The sequence below is a fragment of the Tachypleus tridentatus genome, chromosome 3 (genome assembly GCF_004210375.1).
Source record: "Tachypleus tridentatus isolate NWPU-2018 chromosome 3, ASM421037v1, whole genome shotgun sequence".
In the NCBI taxonomy this organism is placed as follows: Eukaryota; Metazoa; Arthropoda; class Merostomata; order Xiphosura; family Limulidae; genus Tachypleus; species Tachypleus tridentatus.
The window spans coordinates 106086917-106113980 of record NC_134827.1 but is presented as its reverse complement, the minus strand read 5'-3'; the positions used below and the strand labels follow the sequence as shown (position 1 = coordinate 106113980).

The 27064-nt window shown below is 32.0% G+C and overlaps 1 protein-coding gene across 4 annotated transcripts; it reads right to left on the bottom strand.

The window, feature by feature from the left end:
- Nucleotides 1-2974: 2974 nt before the first annotated feature.
- Nucleotides 2975-23217, bottom strand: LOC143247677 (dual specificity mitogen-activated protein kinase kinase 7-like). 4 transcript variants are annotated; one of them, XM_076496063.1, is made up of 10 exons: nucleotides 22941-23217; nucleotides 18003-18123; nucleotides 16821-16893; nucleotides 16310-16423; nucleotides 15535-15762; nucleotides 13594-13773; nucleotides 12450-12530; nucleotides 10775-10917; nucleotides 8148-8193; nucleotides 2975-4499 (listed from the first exon to the last, which is right to left on the bottom strand). In XM_076496063.1, the coding sequence occupies exons 1-10, from the start codon at nucleotides 23095-23097 to the stop codon at nucleotides 4377-4379; spliced, it is 1266 nt and encodes a 421-aa protein (XP_076352178.1). In that variant the 5' UTR covers nucleotides 23098-23217; the 3' UTR covers nucleotides 2975-4376. The 4 variants fall into 4 exon arrangements, with proteins under 4 accessions (XP_076352178.1, XP_076352177.1, XP_076352180.1 ...); XM_076496062.1 differs by having other exon boundaries at nucleotides 16821-16902; nucleotides 22941-23215; XM_076496065.1 differs by lacking the exon at nucleotides 22941-23217 and adding an exon at nucleotides 21306-21419.
- Nucleotides 23218-27064: the final 3847 nt, after the last annotated feature.

Sequence of the window (27064 nt, the reverse complement as noted above, 5' to 3'; positions counted from 1 at the left end):
GTGTTTCCCCCTTGCATTAGCAATATGTGAAGATTTCTTTTTGGTTTGTATGTAGTTTTAATAATGTACGAGTTTTTGTTTTATAACAAAACCACACCGGGGTATCTGCTATGTCCACCGAGGGGAATTAAACTCCCAATTTTAGCGTTGTAGATTTGTAGACTTACCGCCGATCAACGGCGAACATAGTTTTAAGCTTAAACAGATGTTCCAGAAAGTTCTTGAGATAGTATTGGTCCAGAGGAGTTGTTGTTTTGTTTCCTATAATAGATAATGTATATTATGACCGAAAGGATATAGAAGCATCTCACACCATCTGAGCTGAAAGGATTATTACCGTAATATCCTTTTCTTACCAAGTTTACGTTGTTTAAATTATACACCGACCAATGTTAACTGAGAACTGAGGTCGCTAGATGACGCTGCAGATCGTGGGTGAATTTTTAGTAGCAAAGCCACATCGCACTATTTGCTGTGTCTACAGAGCAGAATCGAACTCCTGATGCTAGTGCAGTGGATTCCTAGACTTTAGCTGTTCCTCAGGGATACCCCTGTTGACTAGAATAACGAAATAATTTACCTGTTCACTTCAGGCACGATTTCTTGGTTGAGGCACAATACATAATATTTTTAAGATTGTAAGTAATATTAATATAAGTACCACTTGATGTATATTTATAGTGGTGGAATTTCATATTATCTTCTCACATGGTCTTCACGTTTCTTAATTCAGACTCGAGTGTAATTTACAAGTAGCAGTTACAAACTCAATTTAAAACGATGTTTTACTGTTATTATTCTTAAAAAAAAAAAAAGTCCACATGAAGTTAAACTTTTCATACTTAAAGTTGTGGCACATGAGCATACCATCCGTTTATTTCATCTTGTATTGTTTTTATGTAATGAACACTTCACATAACACGTCAAAAAACATCTTGTTTCCAGTTCTTTACTTCCAAGCTATCAATGTGATGTCCACCATTCATTGTATACACTGCACTATCTTACTTTGTGAGGTATCGTGCGGATATTCATAACAAGATATGATAGTTGCTCGATTAAGTTTAGTATGGATGATATTAGTAAATATAATGTCTAATGCACTGAAAGTTTGCACAACGGAAAATCCCAGTTGGTAAGAATTAGAAAACATAGTCAAATTTCCAACTGATTTTTTCAAGACAAAACGTTAGAGATATTATGCAAGATTTCTTCATTTGGTGTACTAAAATAGCCTGCAAAGAACATTGCTTAATACAATCTACGCCTAAAGATGTCAACAGTTGTTTTGGTGGAATCTAGAAGTTACAGCTCCATTAACATTCAATAAGAAATACCAATCACGTGTCGTGCTGAGCAAATGCGAGGTTTCCTTAAAACTGAGGCATCTTAGAATTGGCAGTCTGGTGTGTAACACCTTTGAATACAGTTTGGCATATGATTAGGATATTCAGTAAAAGCAATCGTTCAAAGTTAATAAATACATATACACACGTTTGCCTCACATTTAATAAAACTATTCATTATGTTTTATGTTTGTGTCTAGTCTCATTACTCTGTTAACATCAATCTAGCTAAGTAATCGTCTTAGTAATACCCTGATCAACATCCTGTTCGAACCTCCAGTTATTAACTTGATTACTAGGAATGCACTGATGTAACTAAACATTTAAGTTTTAGCATGGCTGAGAAAATCGTTCGCATCTCAAGTAATGTAGTTATTTGTGAATTACGGTTTTAAATCTTTTGCCTGTACTGACAACAGTTTCTTGGAAAGTGATGTTGTACATTACAAAACATTTATAATTCAAGTTTTCAAATCTAAAGTAATCAAACATATCTGCGTTTCACACAAATATACATAGTAGTTTGTTTGAATTTTGCACAAAGCTAGAAGAAGGCAATACGCACTACTGTCCTTAATATAACAGTAATAAACTAGAGTAAAGGTAGTTATTCAACACCGAACACCGCTAACTCTTGGGCTACACTTTCACCAACTAACAGCAGGATTGACTATTATATTTTAATGCGACCACAGCTGAACGACAGAGATTTGAGCCTACAACTCACAGACAGCAAATTGAGTACCCAAACCAACAGACCAAGGCATAACAGAGGGTTTAAGCCTAACAACAGTTTTGTCTCAGTTGGATAATGTTTTCCAATTACTTGTACTCTTCAACACCTACCTATAAGATGATCACATTTTTTATCAGGTTGTGTGAAAATCCCAACTTCTTGACTAACTGGAGCAGTTTTGTCCATTTCATTTTTACTATAAACAAAATTAATACCTTGCGTACGTTTAGTATTTTGCTAAATAAAAAAATAAATCCTGATAGATTTCGAGGCCAATTCTGTTTTTCAATAAACTGCTTTGAACTTCAAAAAAACGTTTTGGTTAAACCTGTCAAAATGTCCTATGAACAATCTGAACAGAAACAGGTCAAAAATAGCATAAATAACTGAACTTGTTTCAATTTTTTAACGACATACATACAACAAGCAGATAATAAATGTCCCACCTTACGACCAGCAGTTGACAGCATTTGAAAACCTGCTAATTGAAACCGAAATATGAATTACTTTTAAACCAATACTGTTGGTTAAGTCCCAGAAAGATTCTAACCTAGTCAGTGATACTTCTATCTAATACAATTCTCACACAAGTAGTTTAGAAACTTGTTTTCAGAAAATTCATCAATGTGGAATTTACAGTTTCTTCAACCAAAAACAAAGCTTTTAACTTACAAAACACAAATAAATGAAAAGCAGTGTCTTAGGTTATATCTTTAATTAACCAATTCTAGTTTTAAAATATGGTTAAAAGTCAACTGAACAGGGATTTTTTTTCAGTATTCACAGATGAACTCCCAATTTTCATCATAATAAATATTTGAAATGGTATAAATATTACTTGACCACGTGTTTCTGATAATCCTGTGTTCAGCTAACAGAAAACTACGAGACATCACATGAACCTTTTTATTTTGCATAACAGGTGGCTCTCAGATAATTTCTTTTTAAAAACTAGCAAGTGTGATGGATGGTAAACTTCACTTACAACATTTGAAGCCATCCTGCGTTACATACGTAAACAATGTTTTAAGTATGTACATTTCACATAACTGTTAATATAAAAACTGTTTCTAAGTAATAATTTAAGAAAAAACAAAACAGATCAACAGGGTTTGATATGACAAATGAAATCAAAGACTTTTGGCAAATTACTACAGGTAAGTAAAACCGTAAATTAATTATTTTCTATTACGCAGGTTCTTCACAGCTTTGAATACCAGTTCCACAATTCTAGTACCTTCAATCATAGTATTTCATGATGTATTTATTACCTATAGCCCATATAAGCACCTAACAATGTGTGGATGTCTTTCCATCCACCAATCACCATTCTTGTATTCATATAAACAGAGTAAACAAGTCCTCAGTGTGGGCATTTACAGATAACAAATTTTCTTATTTGTCATATTTTTAATCATGATTTACTATCAACAAACCAAGTTTTTTTCCCTTACAAAATGATATTAAAAATACAAACAAATAAAATAAAACCACACACACACCTTAGTTCCTAATGTTTTTGTTTCACTGGTTTAAATTTTGAATATTTGAGAACCAAATTTTTAAGACTTTCAGAACAAAAGTGGCTTGAAGTTACAATATCGTGTTGAAATGTTACATTTTGTATCTCAGATCTAAATCACATTTCAAAAGATACACAAATATTTTTGCATTTTCGTAATACGAATCGTCCTTTTAATTAATTTTCTTAAATTCAATGACAGGGCAAAATCAAAGCTTACAGTTCAAAATTATAATACGGATAAAACTAGGATATAAAACAATAAGTAGCATGTTTTAACTTTAGAGAACACTACATAATTAAGTCATATGGTGAGGTAGTTCATAAAGAAAACGAGATGTTGGACTTCCGACAGTGTTTTTTACCATGCTTCTATAAACCACAACAAAGTAAGGGCATGCACTAATTTATGTGAAATCTCTCATGGCTAGTTATGTACACAAAAAATATTTTTAACACCTATCTAATTACACCTATCAACAGTTGCACTTTTATTCAATAACTCCACTCGAAATATGGCGTTGTTTGTTATAAACAGATGTCTTCCTGCCAACCAGATAAATTTGCATCCTTTGATAAGCCACAAGGTCATCAAACCCTTTTACAAGTGGTATCACACTTGCTACGTCTAGGATAGCCAATAGGGTGTGGTCATCTTCTCTTCCAAATATAACACAGCTGGTTGGTGTCCATACCACATGTCTGGCTGTAGAAACACTACTTTTGGCAACTGAATAATGTAAGAACATTGGATGGACTTTTTAAACAGTTATCATTTATTCCAGTGATGGCGTAGTGGAGAAACTAGTGGTGCCTGTGTGGTTTTCATGACAAAAGCAAACCATGCAGCTACACAATCAGGAGTGGTTTGCATTCGTTTAATGAACGTATGTTCCTGAAGTAAAGAAACGTGCGTGTTAAAACTTACATATCGAAGGTACAAATGTTAGATTAAGAAGTTTTTAGTAGAAACTATGGCTTTTTATTATTTTTTAAGCAATATATCTTCAAACAAATACTTCAGCTAATACAAATGTAACGATGACACCATGTTACAATTTCTGTCTTGTCAGACAGTGAGCAACATTCGATGGATATCCTAATGTGAATAGGAACTGCCATCTTTAGTGATTAAAGTTTATTACTAAGAGTACAACAACTATAAAAAATCATATTTCTTACTTGTATTTACTCCACTATAAACATGTTAAATCAGTTTAAAACAAGACAATAAAATGTTGTGTTCTACTCGACCATTTGTTGCTTCTGAGAACATCTTTGGCTAAAGCTATTATAGTTTAAATATAATGAGCCATAATTCTTTAATATTCAAAATATGAACTGCAGTCAACACATATTAAAAACAAAACCTTTATTCGACTTTGTTTGTGCCAGCTTTTTTTTATTTTGCCTTTCAATTGTCAATACTCATAACTTAATGACGTAAAAATTTATATGGTCTCTTACTTCATTTCTGCACATATTGATAAAGAAATGTTACATATCTGGATTTAAGTGTGGTACATATTAGTTCAATGAAACTACAGAAATAATAGGCATGCTTTTCTCCAGAGTTTATGTATAAATTGATAGTCTCCATAATCTTTGCAGTGCCATCTAGTGAGCACTTATTGTATTACATGATAATATGGCAAATAATTAAAAATACAGTAAGAAATAGCTGCCTGAAGTTGGACAATTATTCTATGAAATATAGATGGGAAGTAATAAAAGCAGTAAAATAATAAATGTCCCACTTTCACAAAAATTATAAAAATCACAGCTAAAACTAAGCCTCATATCCCATAGCATGCTTTGAAAACATTTTAAACTGTCAACAGAATTCAGTGTAAAAATACATTAAATAAAACTTCATATAAATTCACCTTTTTAAATCACTAATCGATTTCCATATCTATAATGTTTTTGTTTCTTTTTCAAGAAAGACATTATACGATATGTGGGCTCAAAATGCAGAATTTTTCCTTGAGATGTCATAATACACTTATCTTTGACCAGTTACGCTTCAGGAATCTCATGAAATATATATACTTATTTATTTATTAATAAAAATCTTACGATAAATTGATTCAGATTACACATACAACAGAGCTTGCTGTCTGTGCTCCATTTATAAACTAAATAAATTCAATTTTTATAACCCAATATGTTTCTAAATTTCACTACTTACTGAAGCCACAGCTACATAAAAGGTCAAAGTACGACTAGAACCCATTAATCTAAAACGTTAAAGGACTACTGAACTTTTTTATTACATCAGTCCTAAGGTCACACTTACTACTTTACCATTTTTATCTCAGTATAACACCTTAAAATTTTATAGCCAAGCTATCATTATAAACTGTTGGAATACTCAACACACAGATAATGCCCTGTACCCAGGTGATAACAGTACCCAAAGCAAACTTAAGAATCACTGTTTAACTCTCTCACTATGGCTCAGTCATATCAACAAGTTCATGACTCATATTAATATTTGCACTATACTTTTTAATACATTTTGTCTATCATAAAACTTGCAAACTTTTAGCAGTTAAAAGAGTTGTGTGTAGACAGAAAAAAGGAATTTTCAGTGAAGTATTTTGACTACATTTTTTCCAAGAATATGGTTGTTTGTTTCTGGTTTAAGAACAAAGCCATATAACGTATCTTGCTCTGAAAAATCTTAAATTTCATTTGCATAATCTCCAGAACCCCTTAAATAAATTTGAAACATTTTTTCCAGTAAAACTTTATTTTGTCTACCCAAACTCTATATAAGGTTGGTTAACTTGACCTCATAAGCACAGAATACATCAAAATAAATCAAATTCACCCCGTTTTCTTTCTAGAATGACTTCAAACATGTGTTTATCATATATAGCTTCAGTACAGTATCTGATCACACTTCATTATCTCACTGCTATTTAAACTGTGTCTAATCTGTGCCACATAACCAGTAAATCACATGGTAAACATGCATGTCATGTTACCCGATTGAATTAAATAATGTACAGGCTACTCCCAAGTGTACTCTCAGAACATTTGTTATCCTTTATTTTGTCTAATATAATCTAAAACGTTTATGATTTTTACACTTTAGTCACTCTTCTAATAATTAATAAAGTATACACATGAAAAAAACAAGAACTACCTAAGCCTTTTTTTGTTGTTAACTACTGATGACACTTAACCCTACTTTTCTATTTTATATTAATGGTACTACTGTATTAGTTAACTTTTTTTATTTTTATTTTTAAATTGAACTGTGCACTGAGAAAACAGAATAATAACATGAAAAAAAAGCATAACCGAGTTTTTCTGGCTTTCTAACTGTGCAAAAAGTCTTTAATTAGCCAGCTAGGCTTGGTTATTTCCTATGAGAATGAGGTTTGACCTGGAAGGGAAATTGACAATTCTCTGTACAGTTTGTTTGTTTTTTTATGAATTTCACACAAAGCTACACGAGGGCTATCTCTGCTAGCCATCCCTAGCCAATCCACTGTAAGACTAGAGGGAAGTCAGCTAGTCATCACCACCCATCACCAACTCTTGAGCTACTCTTTTACCAATCAATAGTGGGATTCACTGTTACATTATAATGTCCCCATGGCATGTTTGGTGTGACGAGGATTTGAACCCGCCACCCTTGGATTAAGAGTCGAGTGCCTTAACCATCTGGCAATGCCAGACCTCTCTGTGCAGAAACCAATATAATACTTCATATTACAGATTAAAAGTTTGGCTTTTTATTGGTTATAAATAGTATAGTATTACACATTAGGAGAAACTACGGACCTGACAAATGAACATAAGACGGGGTCTGATTTTCTATTTTATGGATCTGTAATGAAATAAGATTAAAGGCTATAAAAAGTGTGCTTCGTCTGAGTGATGACAACATCATGAGTACATGATTTTCATACTTCTTGGATGAATGGTAAATAAATTGGAGAAGAGAGGATACCTAGAAAGCAAATGTCCCAATTCTCACACTATGGACAATTTAGGATTTAAAAAAAGAAACTTATCATACTAAGAACTTAAAACTTATAGAATGTTAAAATTTTGATTATTAGTTGCATTTTTATGCCAAATTTACACCATATTAATGTAGCTCACATAAACTTTAAATATAAATCATTAACACATGTGCAGGAAAAAATATGTCCGTAACAAAAGTGTCAAACGAAACTAAATTGTGTTTTTAGTTAGTTTTATTGAAGGTTACAAATCTTAACAAGAATACTTTTTAAAATATTTATTTTGACTGATTTGCAAGTTTGTTTGTGGGACGTAATTTGATCTTTTCTATTTTCCACAAAAACAAGATGCTTATAGGTTCTCAGACGAGAGCCTCACACAAAAAGATGCGACACACATGAAAATATATGTTCATTATAAACGTAAAAATATGTTATTTATAAACATGTAAACACAGAAATCTAAGTCCTAATAATTATAGTGATATTCATATATATAATACCACTATATGAAAAAAACAAAGGTTTTGTGTGAAATATAGAATAAAATAAACACTTACTAGAAGCTTGCGATACTTTGGCCTTTTTTCAAAATCCTTGATTAGGCTACAAAAAAAAAGAACAAGTATATTCTGAATAGCACAACTTGTTTTTACCCATTAAATTGTTGTTGTTTTTTTGTTAAAAACACGAATAGCTTTACCCATTGTGGGTGTCAAAACATGACTTTTTTTAGTATCCTGAACCCTCACACTTACCAGTGAGCCACTGGGGTCTCAACTTAAATCAAGACAGTTTACTTCCTCATTAATTAAATTTAAAAAATTAAATACTAGTTTGCTATACATTACAAAAATTAAGTAATGTAGGTTTGACACGATAGAGTTAACTTTTAATTCTTTCAACAAGGAGTTGGTCAATTTGACCGACTCCGTGACCTCTTTATACTCATTTAAAGTCTTTGCAGAATTAACACTTCTTTCAATATAGTGTATATATCGTCAACAAATTTCATATTTGTAGTGAAGTATTTATAATAAAATAAAATAAAAACTTGTCCATAAATATAGATTATTTGTTTTAAAAAATCTGTATGCAAAGTAATTTTCATGTCAAAATTAAAAATATTATTTTTCCTTATCTTAAAATTCCTCTGTGTAGTCCCTAAGAATTCCTAAATACATTTCAAAGTTTTCATGTGCTATTTTTCCTACCATAACTCAAAGTGAGAATAGTAAATCTGACTGACCTTGTAACCTCCACCACCAAAAAAATAAAACCAAGAAATAAAACTTTTGTTAATATTGTAGGTCATGTAGGAATGATCTATGTACAGCAATACCATCTTTATATTATTTTTTGGCACTGCCATTCCAACATAATTTTACCTTTACAAAATATTTTTATAACTTGTTTTGTTACATTTTTACCCTGACTGAAAGTTAGTGTATTTAATGAATGTGTGTACAAGAAAGTAATGTAACATGTACGGAGTTTTTTACTCATTTACTTCAAACGTGATATAAGGTTTGACTGCCCAAAGACCCTTACTGTATGGTGTACAAAGCATTAAGTGTTCTGTGTGTTCAGTAATCTGATATTCACCTATTTTTTGGCAAGTAATTTCTGTATCACCCTGTACTTAAGCTTTTTTCAGAGGAACACCTGATTTCTGTAAGCAAGTTAACTTCAAGGGATAACTATAAAACATGATTCACACTAGAATTATGATTTTGTTTAATTACTACTAGTCATTATGATTAAGTGATGACATCATACACTGCCCACAAACACGCTGAGCAGATTTAGGTTTAAACTGATGTTACTGATTAACTATCTTTAGAGTTATTCAGAGTGAAACGAGAATAAAAAAGATGAACAATTTGGTGGGTTGGTCACTTTATGGTTTCGTTATCTTAATGTTTTTTTTCTTTTCTCACTTGGCTATGTTGGGTAGAGAAACAAATGACAGATAATTCACTACTTCAACATTATATGTGTAATAAGATTAGGTAGGCTCAGTAAACCCTCTGCAAATTAGAGAGTCAGTTTGGGTGTCAAATTTTTTTACACTTACATTCAAAATGTAGTTTGTCATTCATAGTTTTAATTTCAATACAACACACTTGTGATTCTCACCCTTCAGATTTCTGTGTCACGTAAAAAAACACAATCCTAACTGTCCATTTTAACCCTTTTGCAATGGGCTCGGTATAACGTACAAAAGTATTTGCACTATCACCTTTGATACAGCATCTGTATCTTCATAAAACTTGGTAAACTGTTAGTAAATATTACAAGTTTTTTGTACACAGAAAATCATATTTTTTAATGAAATGCTAAAGATTTTGTTACTAGTCTGAGTGCAAAGTGATTTCATGTTATGATTAAAAAACTATACTTTGTTCAAAATATCTCTATTATTAACATATTCTGTAACACCTCCTGAATACATTTCAAACATTTGTTTTCAATAAGATAAGACTTTACATCTTATGTTACTTTGAGGACCCAATCTATGTGGGGTCTGTGACTTGACCAACCTTGTAACCATCAGAAAAACTTAGGATAAAAACATATAAATTATGCTTTTTTAGTTCTAAAATAAAAAAAACATATTACAACACAAAAATACAAATGTTTTGTTTAAGTAGCTTAAGTCTCATAATGCTATACATTTATTATTACATTTGCCTTCCAGTCATGTCTGGCTAACACTAGATAACTTGTATTCACTCAGTGCATGTACACTAGTGTTACACATCCAGTAATATAAAACTCACCATTAGTCCTGTCTTGGCTGTACTTTAGTTGAATAATATTTTGTAATATACAGTCACATTTCAGTTATTGTACGTTATATACACATATATATAGATTATTACTATTTAGAAATATATTATTAAACTTATTTTTGTTAAAATGTAGAACAATAAATCAAGAAATAAACAATTATCTTTTCCCACTACAACCTTTGTACTTTGCTGCTGCTGGACATGGGTTGCTAAGCCTGTTAAACTTTAATTCATGGAGGATATCAAACAACAATTCATAAATAACTACACTGATACCATAGAATTCTAATATAATTTATTAAGCTTATTAACAAAGATTTATTTAGGTTTAAAAAAAATGTAACTCTTAGCAGACTAGTTTTAATGTAGTAAAGTAAGAGAGCTTAACTCACCAATCCCTAACGAAGCTGCAAAAATCTAAGGAGAAATCTCCACCTGGTGGAAGACGAGGTGGATCTTCTTGCAACACCTTACTAAGGACTTCAAAATCATTGTTACATCCTTGATAAGGAAACCTGTTTGTTGCTAGTTCCACCTAAAATGGTAAAGCACCACTCAGAGATTTGTACAACAAACAAATAAAATATTACATGGTATATTAATATTTCTTAGAACATGCAACAACCATATCTATTAGACCAGTTCAAGAAATATATTAAAACATTAGCTCTTACTAATGAAGAACTTTTAAGATATTATATTCATTGAAACCTTTGTCATTTGGATCATATCTTTCATCACATGCTTTGTTTTCTGGAAAAGTTAAAAATTCAACTTTAATTTTCAGAAATCTGAATAATTATGAAAATATTAAGAAACATTTCTCCCATCCCTCAGAGAAATATGTGAAAATAAAATATGAAAATAGACTCTTAATCTTTATTCACTATTTTCCCAAGCTTTACATTTCATGTTTCTCAGAATGACCTAAAATACTCTGACAGCAACAGTCAGTTAGTGTTAACTACCTTTATATATTATCCATTATTTAATGATGTTTGTTTGTTTTTTGGAATTTTATGCATAGCTATACCAAGGTTATCTGTGCTAGCCATCCTTAATTTAACAGTGATAGAGTAAAGAGAAAGCAGCTAGCTAACAACACCCACCACAAACTCTTGGGCTACTTTCTTACCAATAAACAGCGAGATTGACCATCACATTATAATGCCCCAACAGTTGAAAGGGTAAGCACATTCAGTGATGGGGATTTAAACCCACGACCCAATAGATGGAAAGTCAAGCACCCTAACCACCAGGCCATGACACGGCGAAATACACAGTACTCAATGAAATACTTCAAACAAGCACACAGAGACGTTGACTCCAGCCGAGCAAAAGGTGTGCAAGACATCACGTTTCAGAGTTCAAACTTGTGAAAATTTGCTTATTTTGGTAAACTATTTCACAAACAAAACATTCAATAAAATGTGTCATCATACTAGCTGGTGTTGATGATTTCAGAACTTTCATTTTTTAAAACACCATTATTCCCAAGTAACAGGGCCACATAATTCATTTTGGTAATTAGTTTTATATAAGAACAATTTATAGCAGCTGCAAAGTAATGTGGACTCAAACTGCAGGAGACTTATTCCTTGTACTTCATAAAACATCTGATATTACTTAAACTCATTAAGAAAGGGAGCTCAGAATCTGCTTTGAAGATGTCACTTGTTTAATATAAACAAATTTCACTTGACTCAAAACAGTCAAACTGTCACAAAAACCAAGTTTTTTGATAATTATTTTTAACAAATTAAACACAAACTGTCCAGTATTTAACATTTTCTAAAGTTTCAAAATATTACACTGTAAAAATTATTTATTACCTTATAAAAATGTCACAGTATCAGTTGTTACTCCAGTGCAAAACTTCAGAATTACAACAATTAAAAACAATTAATCTGAAATTACTCTTTAAACATTGATCCAATCAAATACAACAAAAGGAGATAAAATCTTCAGACAGAAACGGTCAGTTTGATAATTACCTATAAATACAGAAACGTCTTTAGCCAATTAAACAGTACAAGAAATGTAAAACAACAAATTATTCTAGCTTACCAATGATATACCAAGGCTCCAGACATCTGCTCTAATATCATAGTCTGGCCTGCTGGGATTAGGAGGGTCTATTCGTTCTGGCTACAGAATCAAAGGTACATACTCTGAGACATTGGTGGTTAAATCTCTCTCTCTACCCTTGTTTATTAACATGTCATCTCAGCACTAAGAGTTCATTGATTCATTTTATCATTTGATCTTAGTGTAATGATAAATATAATACGTGTTACTATGCAGGTATGCTTTCTTTTATGTCTAAATAAAATTTATATTTTCTGAAATGGTCACCTTGACCTTTCATTGTGACCCTAATATTCTTCCTTGGTGTTGGGGGAAGTAACCTGAATAGATTCAACAAAATCTGTTCAGAAGTCTTGTTATCACACAGAAAGTAACCATCTACATATTAAGACTACAGATGAATGGATGGATGGATGGATAGATAGATCGACTCAGTGTTAAATGCTTTTGAACCAATATAAACATTTTTACACATTCATAAGTTGCTATTTTTAATGTTATCTTGTAATATGAACATAACTACTACTAAATACAACAGATATTTAAAGTAAGCTTACAAAATTGAGAATATAAACATGTAAGTAATTCACAATATCTTTACTGAAGGATCTGATCTATTTCACATCAAATAATAACTTTAAAAGTCTTGAAACTGAGAGACAAATTTGCTCAGAAACCATAATTTGGCTTGACATTTCTTTAATAAAAATTGGAAAAGTTTTATTCTTATAAAATTTGATTTTTTAATTAAGCTGAGATAACAAAAGCAATTGTCAATAGTTTCCCTTTCTCATGAATAAAACTCTTTTATATTATAATAGTTAATGTTACACACGATCAAATTCACTCTATCACTTCTACCAAATACTGAATAGTGTTTCTAATTACTTAAAACAAATCATAAAGCTACGTGAAATTAACAGGTCAAATACCCGTGACATGATTATCCAAAGATAATTCATTGTTCTCCAAAAAAAAACAACACAAAACTACATTCTAACCTTTAATAAAATGTGGCATAACTGTACTCAAATATATATTAGAAACTTAAGTATAGTTTCAGAATGGAGCTATTTGTTTTTTACAGATGTAACACAACAGAACTACTGATAATTCAACTCACTGCCATGTAAGCAGCACAGCCTGCAGAACGGGTTCTGGCTTTTGAGTCTACTAACCGTCCACTAATTCCGAAATCACACAATTTGATTGCACCTCTCTGATCAAGCAGAATGTTAGAAGGTTTAACATCCCTATGAATAACTCCATGTTTTTCTTTCAGATAATGGAGTGCATTTACAGTCTAGGGAAGAGAAAATAAACACATGTGAAAGTTAGGCACAACACCATATTAAGATAATTTAATTAGTGCACAGCATATAGACCTAACATTCAAAGTAATCATACCTACACTCCTAAAACATCTCAGTTCTAAAGTACGTCCCAAATTCACAAGGTTCCCAAATTCGCATTAACACCATTAAAGAATCTACACAAAGCTTTTAAGAAATATATATCATGTTAGAACTCAGGATGCTTGTTGCTTAGTCAATGTTTATTTCCCGTTTCACAACAGGAAAATTTTCATTACTAGTAAAACATTCTAACTTTCAACAGTGATATTAATTAAATAATTCACACAAATTAATTTATATTAATAAACAACAAACTTGACTTCATTATAAAAGAGTTGATCTGATCATAATATTTCTGGTTTCTATTTTGAATGGAAAAGTTTGTATAACTTTATGATCTTTTTAAAACAAGATAATTGTTGTAAGTAATTAATATTTGATCAAACCAAGCTATTTATTTTAAATAAAGAAAACAACATAGCATAGTTACTTAGTAATGAATACAGCTAGTTAAATATATTTTTTTTACTTATATAGATGGCGCTGTTTCATCACTCTGGTTCCCTTTGCTATTAATACTTTTCAGCCAGAAGCAGTTAATCTGACATAAATTCAGAAAACAAGACAGAATATTGGTTTTCAAAGTATGGTCCATAGGCTGGTCCAAAATACATCTATCATGAGTTTTGATTCGTGATGGCAACAAAAATGGGAAAGGTAGGACCACTAGGTGGTCTGTAGAGGAAAATATGCAAGAACCAATACTGCAGAAGTGTATTTCGTTCATCAAAATACACATTATTTAGGTTAACCTGGCTAATACGTTCAGTCGCTGCAAAGGACAACAAACGCACAATTGTTTGTTATTTTATGAGAAGAATTTATACCCTGATATTGAAAGAAGGATTTTAATTTTAAGTATGGGAAATTTGATATTTTATACTAAATATAACACAACTGTGCCAGATCTAATATTTAAATAAAGACTAGCACTGCCATCTTAATAATAAAAAACATCCTTGATTTTTACATACAGTTATCTAATTTAAACTTATTTTATAAATGAGTTGAATCCAAACATTCAGATACTACAGTGTAAGGGTAATTCACATTCTAAATTCTATCAAACTCAGTGGTTCCAGAAAACATCTAATTAAGAAAGAGGAAGAAAAGAAATATTGTAATTTTTAATTTTCATAAAATTTATTATTTGTCATCAAATAAGAATAAGTGAAAACTGAAACTTCCTTTTTCAGGGATGTGAAACTGAAAAGAACTGAGGAAACCATGTACCCTGTGTCACACATTATAATGGAGAAAAGCTTTCTACCAGCTTTCACAAAACATTTTTTTGAGATTATCTACTTTATCAAATATCATTACTACATGACAAAATTTAACATGAATCATAGCTAAACATGAATTTACCCAACATTGGACTGTACTCCGAACACTTCATTTTTTGTTTTCATGTGAAATACGTGGATTTTCACAAATTTGTAGACTTTTCATATCAGTGCAAAAATAAAATATACTTATAATTTTTGCTTCAAAGCTCTTAAAAAAAGTTTGATTGGGAAACAGTTCCATAAAGACTCGGACACTCCAAATGTCTTGAAAGCCGTTTACGAAGATTCTGCAGGTCCAGGGAGTAAAAACTCTCAGGAACTACAAGAAGTTTTATAGTTAAAAACAAAGAAAGTACTTACTGCAACAGCTATTTTTCCTAGAATCATTTCTGGAATTGGCTTCTTCAGCCGTTTTATGAGCTTGTCCAGACATGTGGACATAAGCTCCATACAGATCCATACATCTGAATCAGTTATGAAATAACCAAAACACTGTACAATGTGTGGACAGTCCTGACAGCTTAACAACACATCTAAATCCATAGTGATCCGTTTATTTTCTTCAGTGTTTCCTGATCGCCTCATTTGCTGGAGGAAGGTGAAAAAAACAAGAAATACATTTTGACACACAAACTACATATTCATGTGAAAAGATTTCAAAAGAAAATATTAAAAAGATTAACAGTGTCTGAAGTTCTACAAAATCTAACACCTATAAAGTTCTATACATTTCTACAAGTCAGGTATCAAGACAGTTTTCACTCTTATTTCGACTCTAAGTCATGCAGACACACCAAAAGCCACAGTATAAAAAAATTAAGTAACAGAGCTACCAAGTTAAAGAGAATAAAATACAAATTAAGAAACTTTAAAATATCGAACTGCACGTAAGTTCAATTTATTTGTTACTGAAGAATGCTTTGGATGCATAACAATATGTTTGAAAAAAGCAACAAATGAAAATAACACTATTCTATATATTGAAGATATAGAGGAAGTCCCAAAATTATTAGTATATTTTTAAAAATATTACTTCTCTAAACAAGACCAAGTACAGAAATCAGACAAATATCTATATCAACACTAAAAGTTGGTAAATCACATAAAAATATAATAATAATAATAATCAGCTAACTTTCACAGCCATGATCTTTCTTGAGGGTTTGTGTTCCATCTTAACCACATGACCACAAGTTCCTGTTCCCAACTCTCCCAGATGAATCATGTCATCAATGGTTGATTGATATGTCTGAAGTTAACATACTTTTATAAACTTGTCTGAATTTATTAGATCATATGCAACTTAAGTTAACAATTCATTTATCATAATAGGACTAATTTCATTCTTTTAAAAACATATAATTTTATTTTTAACAACATTAAAGTAAGTTTTTTTCATTTCTTTGTTGAATCCTATAAGCTATTCAAATGGCATACCATCTAACTAATGAAAATTGTTGTACTAAATTTCAAGTAATTACTTTAGAAACATTATTATGAACAGCTTAAAAAAAACAATACATATTATACAAAATGTGGTATTTAATTTTTATAGCAATTCACTATTACAAATAAATGAATTTTTTTTGGATCAGAGAAAAACTTTATTTGTTAAATAATTACAAACTGAAAGAACCACAGCTTACCTCTCCATCAATTGTTAGTATTCCAGCATACTGATAAATTTTCTTTAACTTTGATTCCATATGACGATTTGTACTGCAAAAACTGATATATTAAAATTTTTACAATAGTATACATAAAAGGATCACCGTAAAACAAATTTAATAACAATATTCACTTAAATGTGCCAGTCCTTCAAGCTTGAGGGGTGTACATAACCCTACCAAACAAATGATCAAATTGTCAAACCTCTTCCCAGTTGGCTGAATTTTCTAGTAATTAATGCCCAATTTTGTGATTTATACTTTAAAACAATGACTTAGCTGTTCAGTTTCAAATATACATGATGTTTATATACAACAACACAGTTTAAAAATGTTTTATTACTTCTTGTGTGACATTGTTAAGTCCAGGCAATAAAGTAACAGAATCATAGCAGCTAATAGGGTCAACACTTGATTGCTTGGTGAATGTCTTGACAAACAATATTAATAACAGAAGTTGATTTTAAAATACTTCTTGGTTAAGAGCATCAGCTTAATAGTGCCCATCAAATGTGAAGGACTGAAAAACACATATCAGTTGGTAATAATTTATGAACATATTTACGATTTTGAACCACAAGAGTGCTGCACAACACAGCTGATTCTAAGCCACAAGAGTGTCGTACAACAGAGCTGATTTTGAGCTACAACAGTGTTGTACAACAGAGCTGATTTTGAGCTACAACAGTGTTGTACAACAGAGCTGATTTTGAGCTACAACAGTGTTGTACAACAGAGCTGATTTTGAGCCATGTTCACACTTTACAGTCCACCTAAATCCTTCTTCACTATTATTCTCTTTAACAAATATTTAATGCAGTAATTCAGAGAAAGAGAAGTTCAAGGTAGCTTTTTATATACTGGTGTTGTGATAAGTACCTTAGGCCAGCTAATATCAATCAATAAACCATTACTATTGTTCAATATTTGTAGCTTCTGCCAGTAAGACAAAATAACAGATATTTACATCTTTAGTGAGGAAAACAAACAAACAAACAAGCCCTTTTTTCCTTACTCACATAATTTACTGAAACAGTGATGACTGGAAAGTTTCCCAGCTAAACCATGATTATTCCTATTGTTTTTTGTCGAAAGTATTCTTTGGACAATGCATTATTTGTACTCTATAAATACATGCACATATATAAGAGAAGTTCTTACCTATCATGGGATTTGGGTGAGTAATTACAAGGAGGAAGCGACAGGGGTAAACAGGCAGACCTTTGACTTGGAGGAAACCTCCCAGATCTTCCAGGAGACCCATGTTCTTGTCCAATTGGAACTGAAAAAAACAAACAATTTTCTTTTTGTGATGAAAACATACTTTCATTCATACAAAATACATATGTATTCCTCAACACTTCAACTCAAGAGAAGTTAATCTAAACACAAAAAATAATAGGCATTTTTCAACCTGAGACTTAAATACTGAATGATCCTACAAATACGAAAGAGCTGTCACTAAGACCATCCAGATGTTTCTAATTAAGAGAAAATACTCTCCATGTTATCAGCTCTTCCTAGGTTCTTGGTATCATTAATAAACTAAGCTTTATGCATTTTACAGCTCAATAAAATATGAAATATAAACAGTTCTCAAAAGATACCTTACCTTAATTTTGCATGTCAAAGATTGATCATTTTCACCCATCTTTTAATTAATTTTTAATCAAAAATGATGGGGCAAGTACTACCACCCCAACACTATATTATACCTTAACCTTGTATTTCATGGTTAACCAAAATAAATAAATTTTGAAAAACCACGCTTTGCCAACAATAAGACAGAAAAGTGCAGTTAAGGAAATCAGTCACTAGTAAGTTCCTTTGTGAGCCAATCAAAATTGAGATCATTCATGAAATCAATTTGTAATGCATTCATACAATAATTTCTAATAAAAATCAATTAACTTCCAATACCAGTGATCCTACATTATAACTTTACTTTAGGTTTGTTATACCAACACTCATCACACTGATAAGGTTTAATGCCAACCCTCTCATGGCTGCCTTCCACCCTGTCACTAAAATCATAACAGGCAAACAGTAACTGAACTGTTATATCTGAATAAATGCATTTTGGCTTTTATATAGGTTAGGTTTTTTAGTAAAGATTTGTCTGTGAATTTATGAAGTCACAGCCTGAGTGTAAAAGTAATAGTTTTCTTTACATCTAACAGTTTTCAAATTTCATTTCCATAACTATTTAATTCTCCTAAATGAATATGAAAAGTTTTCTTTTTTTCAATAAACTTACATTTTATTGTAACACCCTTGGGTCCATTTTACCAAACTTGTGACCACCGTAAAAAAAATAAAAATTTTCCTCTTTCTTTCTAAAATGACTGCAAGTTATAATAGAAGGTTACAATTAATTATCCTAAACAACCTCACATTGAAAATTCACGTTTTTATTTGTTTGATTTCTGAACATGTGCAACAAATCTGAAAACACTTGACAAGCAAATAGCTCAAATTATGGAGACAACAAATTATTGAATTATGTAACTAATTGAGAAGTTTTTATTTGTTTTCCTTATCTAACATTGCAAGTTTCAAAGTTTTACAGTTTAATTACCTTTATGATAACAAATATAAAATTTAAAAAATTAGAATTTCCTTTCGTGTATGAACTCAATAACCTGTTTATTAAATATTCAAGTGTTCCATGTAATTAGGGTCCTGATATTCAACAATAGTTTTTAGATATTGCAATGCTTGGTAATTTATCCAAGTTCTCATGTTTTTTGGTTTGATTTTTTCAATGCCAGATGTTTGTTCTGTCACTCAAACTGAATTAATAACATTTTATTCATAAACTCTTGATGGTCATAACAAGATTTACTGACAAAAAAAAAGTGTAAGAAACCAATTACAAAGCTGACACTTGATTAATAATTCTCAGTTACAGTAGGGTGATTAGTGAGTGATACTTGCTAATCAATTAACTGATGGTCCCATTAACCAAGTTCATTTAATTAATTAATTAGTACAGTGTTCCTCAAATTACAGAAAAGCAAAACAAAAAATTTGATGAATGATACTACCAAACACTTTTCTTTTTTTAAATCGGCAGTTTAAGAAAGAAAAAGGCCCGGCATGGCCAAGCATGTTAAGGCGTTTGACTCATAATCTGAGGGTCACGGGTTCTCATCCCTGTCGTGCCAAACATGCTCGCCCGTTCGGCCGTGGGGGCATTATAATGTGACAGTCAATCCCACTATTTGTTGGTAAAAGAGTAGCCCAAGAGTTGGCGGTGGGTGGTGATGACTAGCTGCCTTCCTTCTGGTCTTACACTGCTAAATTAGGGACGGCTACCACAGATAGCCATCGAGTAGCTTTATGCAAAGTTCAAAAACAATAAAGAAAAAAAAAAAAATCACTTGTTATGGACACTATTACACCTATTACTTTTCCTCCAATAAGTAATTCAAAATTAGCGATACTGAAAAATAGTCTTAACAGCTTTGCCATAACAAAAGAGAGAAGAAAGTTTGGTAACAATAGCAGTCAAATCCAAGACCTTTAGGTCCTGAACCCTACCACTCAACTCCCTATATCACCAAAGCTAACGAAATGTAAAAAAAAGGTCCTTTTAAAGCTAAAATTGGGAAGAAAGTTTATAGCCCATTATGTAGTTTTAGGCTTAACATCAAACAAATAAAAGAGCAATGTTGATAATTGGATAATAATAATTAGAAGCCCTAAGTGTGATTAGTTAATTTTCATGACAGTTGATTCAATCATAATTTCAATTGATCTGTTTGTTGGAATAATTTAAAATAGTAATAACTGGAAACATTAAGTTTGATTATTTTATTAACTATTTTGCTGCATTGTTCAAATGTATCCAAAAAAACATTTATAACTGCTGATGTAAAAAATCTCCAAATCTGCATATGTGCTGCCATCTATGTCCTACAATGTAAAACCTAGATGTTTATGTGCCTTATTACAAAACTATCAACTTTGTAGGAACACATATACAACCTATATAAATACAACTTATATCTTGGATATTGTTACATGAATAACTTGTTTTATGTTTTGTAACAATTTGGGGCTCTTACTGCTTTTGTTCTGTTTATATTTATGTCATTTACTGGACAACACTGTTCTTCTAATTATCCTCAATTATCTGTTTAAATCATTGTTTTTTTTATTACCCAATACAGTTTAAGAACTGTTATCATCATACACAGAAAACACAGCTGCTTTAAATTCTGAAAAAATAATACAAACAGTCAAATACATAAATATATTTTCTGGTGAATAACTGACACCATTCAAGGAATTGGTCTGAAAATAAATCATGCAGTATGTTACTGACAACTCGATTAACTATAATAATATGAAATGATAATTTCTACTAGTAAATCTAATCATAATTTTGATTAATTATTATATTGCTTAGCTCTGTCTCCATTATTAAGGATGTTTTCATGACTTAAAGTTAATACTTACTTAGCTTTCTTAACCGAGTCTCCACATGACTGGATGAGGACATGTTGGATGACGTTACAAACCATAAGGCTCATAAGAAATTAGTGAAAACATTTTGTTAAACAGATAAATAAATGACTTAATGGCATAAAGCATTTACTTACCCAAGAGTTTCTCATGGGCTTATTTTAGACTAGTACTACTTAAATATGTTAACGAGTTAGATAATTTTTTGGTACGAAGCTGCTAATTCTAGATTTGCTAATCATATTAGCATGATAAAAAGACAATTCTTTTCTTAACCAAAGAAACTTTGTAAGGCTCAGTGAACAGAGGTCAGAACATAATAATGAAAAATGACTTTTAATACTGAAAAACATGCACTTACTCACATTTGAGACTATTCACAGTGATACCCGACTTAATTATTTAAACTGTGAGAAAGGCTTTAACGTTCTGCACTATTGTTTTCTAAAGTACAAAACTACAACAACTTAAGTTAATTTAGAAATGATAAAAGGCTTCAATAACCTCCCAGGTTGTCCTTTCTAGAAACGTTTATTAAATTTATATATTTTTTATTACACCAGTGTTCCTAAAATTTTGATCATTATGACCCCATTTATGCCAGTCTTCAAATTCATTCCTTCTCCACTAACATACTATATGTATTACATCAGATACTAAAAAGTAAAAATTAACGTGGAGTAACTTGATTGATGATGTAATTACTGCAATTATATGTTTACGTTAAAATCCCTTATTTTCTCTTTTCTTTTTGCCCTCGAGAAACCAAATGGTGGTACATCATTCTACATCATAACAGAATAATATCTAATTAAAAAATAAAATACCAATGTTGTTTTTATTTCTTTATTAAGAAATATGCTATTGTCATAGAAGTTGGAAATTCTATGCTAAGTGTTAAAGAATATGCTTTATGACATATTACCAACAATTAAATTTTAAACCATCTGTAAAATCACAACGTATGGCTATGCATGTAAAATACGTGTCAAATACATCACTACCAAACGTTTTTTATGCTTACTATTTGGTGTGAACTTTACAAGGCAAAGATAAACTATCTTATAATGCAGATTACCAAAATAAATAATAAATGAACGTCAATGGTTTTTACAAGTTACAATTACACAAAACATCTTAAAACTTCATAACGTTACACAGAATTTACAATTAATTACCTATAGCTGTTTATTTCATCTATCATAATTCAGATGTGGTTTAAAAATACTCATGCAAAGTTATAAATTTAAATTAATAATTACTTAATTTTCAGAATTCATTCAAAAACGGTCCAACGGTTACATCAGTATTGTAATAAATTTAAACTGCTTTTCACTATCAGCGACAGTGAAAAGCAATTTGAATTAGGTGACACAACTTTAGCACTGTCCTAGGCTACAGTCTGCACTATTTAAAACATGATACATACTTTGAGTCTAACGTAGAATTGTAATTTAATTATCATAAATTTACCAAAAATAAATTACACCGTTAAGCCTTTCGTTAGGCTTAAGAGCAAAATACCAATACCAGTTTAGGTCCGTGTTTTAGTATTTACTTTAGGCCTATGCTGCTACCAACAGAAACGAACCTGTAACTACTAAGGCTAACAAAAGATTATACACTTACGTCCTCGTATAGTTGGTCTTGAACTAACCATATCTGTTCTTAAAGCTCTCGATGTTGGTTTTCTGGATTCACTTTCCTGATCATTTTCTGCTTTCAATCTTGCTTCTAACTGAGTTAACCTATTGCGGAAAGAAGTCATGGTAGCCATTTTGTTCATTCTCAAACGAATTCCTGACGATTCTAACCTCTCTCTCTCATTTTTTTCGTCTTACCTACACCTATATATTTTATAAAACAATAAATACTGGCACAACATAAACAAATTTTCGTTTGTTAGTTTATTCCACAAAAATTTGTATTTTTAGAAACTATTAAAGTTTTACTAGATTGATACTATAAAATATTATGGTGCGAAGAGAAATCACACTTATACAAAGAACTTTGACTGGTTTTAAAACTCTTAGAATACGATAAAGATTATTCTCCCAAATAGCATATCTCTCCTTCTAGCTGTCCTCTTTGCGATATAAATACAAGTATATATTGATCAAAATATCCGATTGTCTTTTCCATATATACGATTTCATCGAATGCTTGCTGGAAGTAATAAGTTGTAATCCAAACTAATACGTGAATTCAATGTTAAATATTTATTTTATAGACTAGTTAGATAAATTTGTTTTTAACCAATCTCAGCACCCAAAAGTTGATCCATTTGTTATCCACTTTCTTGATTTATAACATCATTAACGTTTAAAGCTATATATAACACTTTCAAATATCATCTACGAATTTTCTCAAAACACTTTGCAGTTTTCAAGTTAGACTGTTTCCAGGTCTGGCATAATATTCAGTGCACTAAACTCATGGGATCGAAACTTTACTCCGGTATGTTCATGTTTTCAGCTCTGAAGGTATGATACTGTTATGGTCAATCTTACTGTTTTTAAGTCAAAGAGAAGTCCAAAGGTTGTCAGTGGGTGCTGCCAACCGGTTGTATTCCTGTTGGTCGGCACTTTAAAATTAGGAATAACCACAGATAGTGTTACAGTAAATTTGCCATAAACAGTAAACAATTATTTCCATTCAGGTATTTTTGTTGTTGTCGTTGAACTACCTGCTCTCTATTCAAGGATAATATTAAACCTTTTATTTTAGCGTCGTACGTCTATCGGGAGCATATTTATACGAATTAAAGCAAAATGACGTGATCAAATACTCACATTTGCTATGCCACAACTTTGATTTTAGTTTGCATGGTGGTGGATTAAAGAGGGGGAAAACTGGGCTAGTTCCCAGGAGCCTAAAAAAATGTAAGGCTAGGATACTGAATATAAAGATTACTGTTGAAAAAGGAAACATTGTTGGAAAAGAAATTGATTCTTTTATAAATATTTCTTTTTAATTGATAGTAACATTTGAAATTGTGTTACAGTTATAAATAAATATTTTTCGAGCAAGATTTATGTTACTAAAATATAAGTAAGAATTAAAATGATACGTATCTCAGTACGGCTGGTATGGTTATTGACGCTTACTAATAAAGCAGAGAACAACGTTTCGACAGGTCATCGTTAACCTAAAGATGACCTAAGTAAATATTGGCTTCTGTAGTAATCTCCAGCTGTTGCAGAATGGTGTGTTGAGCCATCACCTGTAATCCTTCTGGGGGTTCTGCGTGGTAGTTCAATAGGCATCAGATCTAGGGAAGTTACCTTTTTCTCAGCTTCATCAAATATCTTGTTGTAATTTTCCTCTGTTCGCAATACCCGCAGTTGCTTAACTGTCATTGCAGATGCTTCAATCATGCCAGATACTGTCGCTGATTTTGCTTGGAATGCACGGTTTAGTTCCTCTAATGCAGCTAATGGATGCTGAGCCATCAACAATCCTAAAACTGTCTTTCCTTTGTCAAATCTGTCCAGCAGACCTCGTGCTTTCACTGCTACATCTGATTTTTCATTTGCTAATTCAGACAAAGAATCAACAATGCCCCTGTAGTGATCATTAGCACATATAATTGCAGATAGGCGGCACAACCAGCGTGTTAGACACAGTGGGCGGATGTATTTAACTGGACCATTGTGGCTGTCTGACGATACAATATTTTCAAAGATTGTCTTGTATTTGCCTGACCCCTGAAGCAAGACACCAAGTTAATGTACCTACTGAAAAGAATCTCGAACACATTCGCAAGTTTCAACTGCATGTTGCATTGTTAAATTAGCCTTGTGTGTTCCGCAGTGAAAAAATAAAGCTGACAGTTGCTTCTCTTTTATTTTTGCCTGGCATCCACTGTACGCACCACTCATGTTAGCGGCTCCATCATAAGTTTGTGCTCTTAATCCTGACAGTGGTAAATTGAGTCTAGTCAGTACATCAAGTATAGCCGAGAAAATTGTTTCACTAGTTATATTGGAAACACTGTACAAACCAAGAAATGTCTCATGGACGTCAAAGATCTCATCTACATATCGTACACATATTGCTTCCTGTTCGGCACCTGTAACATCTTGAGTGCCATCAACCATTAATGCAAAGATTTTACTTTGCTATACTTTGTGTGCTATGTTCCTCAGTATTTGATGGCTGAACATCTCCATTATTTCATTCTGAGCGTGGGGTGATGTGAATGTGGTTTTCTTTGACAAGTAGGCCGTCAACTCAGAATCTTCCTCTTCCAGAAGCTTCATTAACTGCAGGAAGTTCCCCTCCGTATCAATATGTCCACGTAATGCTAAACCTTGACGCAGTAAGAAACATAAACTTCTGAATATTTTGGCTAGACTTCTTTTGCATTCTTCCTGCTGCTTCTTGTTTTCCATCATGTAGCTGGACAGTTACTGGAGTTACATCAAGTGAACCTTCCGGAGATAGAGCGAATCTGTGCAGAGGAGGATTGGTGTTCGTTGAATTTCTGTTTTCCCTTTTTCCAGTTTCAAAAACCGGTGGATATGAAGGTATACTCCACTGGCCTCTCCAACTTCCCTGTAAAAAGGCCTCTATTTTCCGCCTTGGCACAATGAAAACATATTACTTTTTGAGTCTGATTGTCGAAGTGCAGCCATGGAAACTCATCAAACCACTTGCCCTGGAAGTTGATATTTTGAGATTTTGCTTTCTGTCGTGATATTAGTTGTGCGTCTGGATGATATGGCTTTCCACATTGTATCTGTGGAGTGTCAGGTTTTTTATTACTGCACAAACTTGTTTCACAACTATCTGGTGATTAATGATGTGCAATAGTTGCACAAGCATTTTCAGACTCGTCCTCTGATGAACAAGGTATTTCCTCTGTATGCATTGTCACTTGTAGTACTAGTAACTGGCTTGCAGAACTGTCTAAAGTTTCAGATGCTTGCTTGTCATAATTGGAATTTGTTTCCCAGATGACTCAACAGGCTAAAATACAGTCTTTATTGAAAAACTCTAACGTACAACGAACGAAGATAGAACAGAGTGGAAGTAGGACTGAACTGTACAATGTATTTAAGTCGAACGCGCGAAACTCACAGTGACTACCGAGCCGACTGACAATAATGTGAACCTTACAGTGACTACCGAGCCGACTGACCGCCTGTTGTGATATAATGTCTGTAAGCACGTCTATTAAATAAAAACACCTAAACAAAAACTAGCAATATAATTCGACTAAAGGCTTCAGGCTGTTGAAATCGATCCTTTTGTGTTCTAATTATACAAGAAAATACATTATTTTTACTATCTATGATAAGAGAACATATTGTTCTTTTACCATAAAGCACCAGCACTTTATTAGAGGGCGGTGATAATCTAAAATTTCATGGATTAATGAGGACCACAAACACAGGTCTAATGAGTCCTGTTGTAAAATCAAGGCTCATACTAAAGGAAGCGGAGGGGGGTGCGTAACGTAGGGCGCGTCTGGATCCGAGCGGCCCGAACCTGTCGTTAACTGTACACTAAACGTACACTATGGTCATCGGATTCGGCAGCTAAGAAGAGTAAGGCGTTCGACAATAAAACCGGCTAGACTTGCATAAGAACAAATGGCGTAGGAAAACCACACAATATACAAATAAGACTGATGCAGCTATAAGCTACAAATGGCCTGCCAGATCTAGATCACAGGAGTTTACACTTGGGAGTAATATTTTCGAATTTCATGCTCTATTCAATCCGTTGTGATGAAAATTTTACTTAAT

Bases quoted from the DNA above. Each gene is read 5' to 3' on its own strand.
- LOC143247677 (XM_076496062.1), bottom strand. From the start codon at position 23,097: ATGAACAAAATGGCTACCATGACTTCTTTCCGCAATAGGTTAACTCAG. The intron at 18,124-22,940 runs GTAAGTGTATAA...TGTTTTTTTCAG, and splicing joins AAGACCAACTATACGAGGAC to TTCCAATTGGACAAGAACAT. The intron at 12,531-13,593 runs GTGAGTTGAATT...TTGATTCTGTAG, and splicing joins GCTGTGCTGCTTACATGGCA to CCAGAACGAATAGACCCTCC.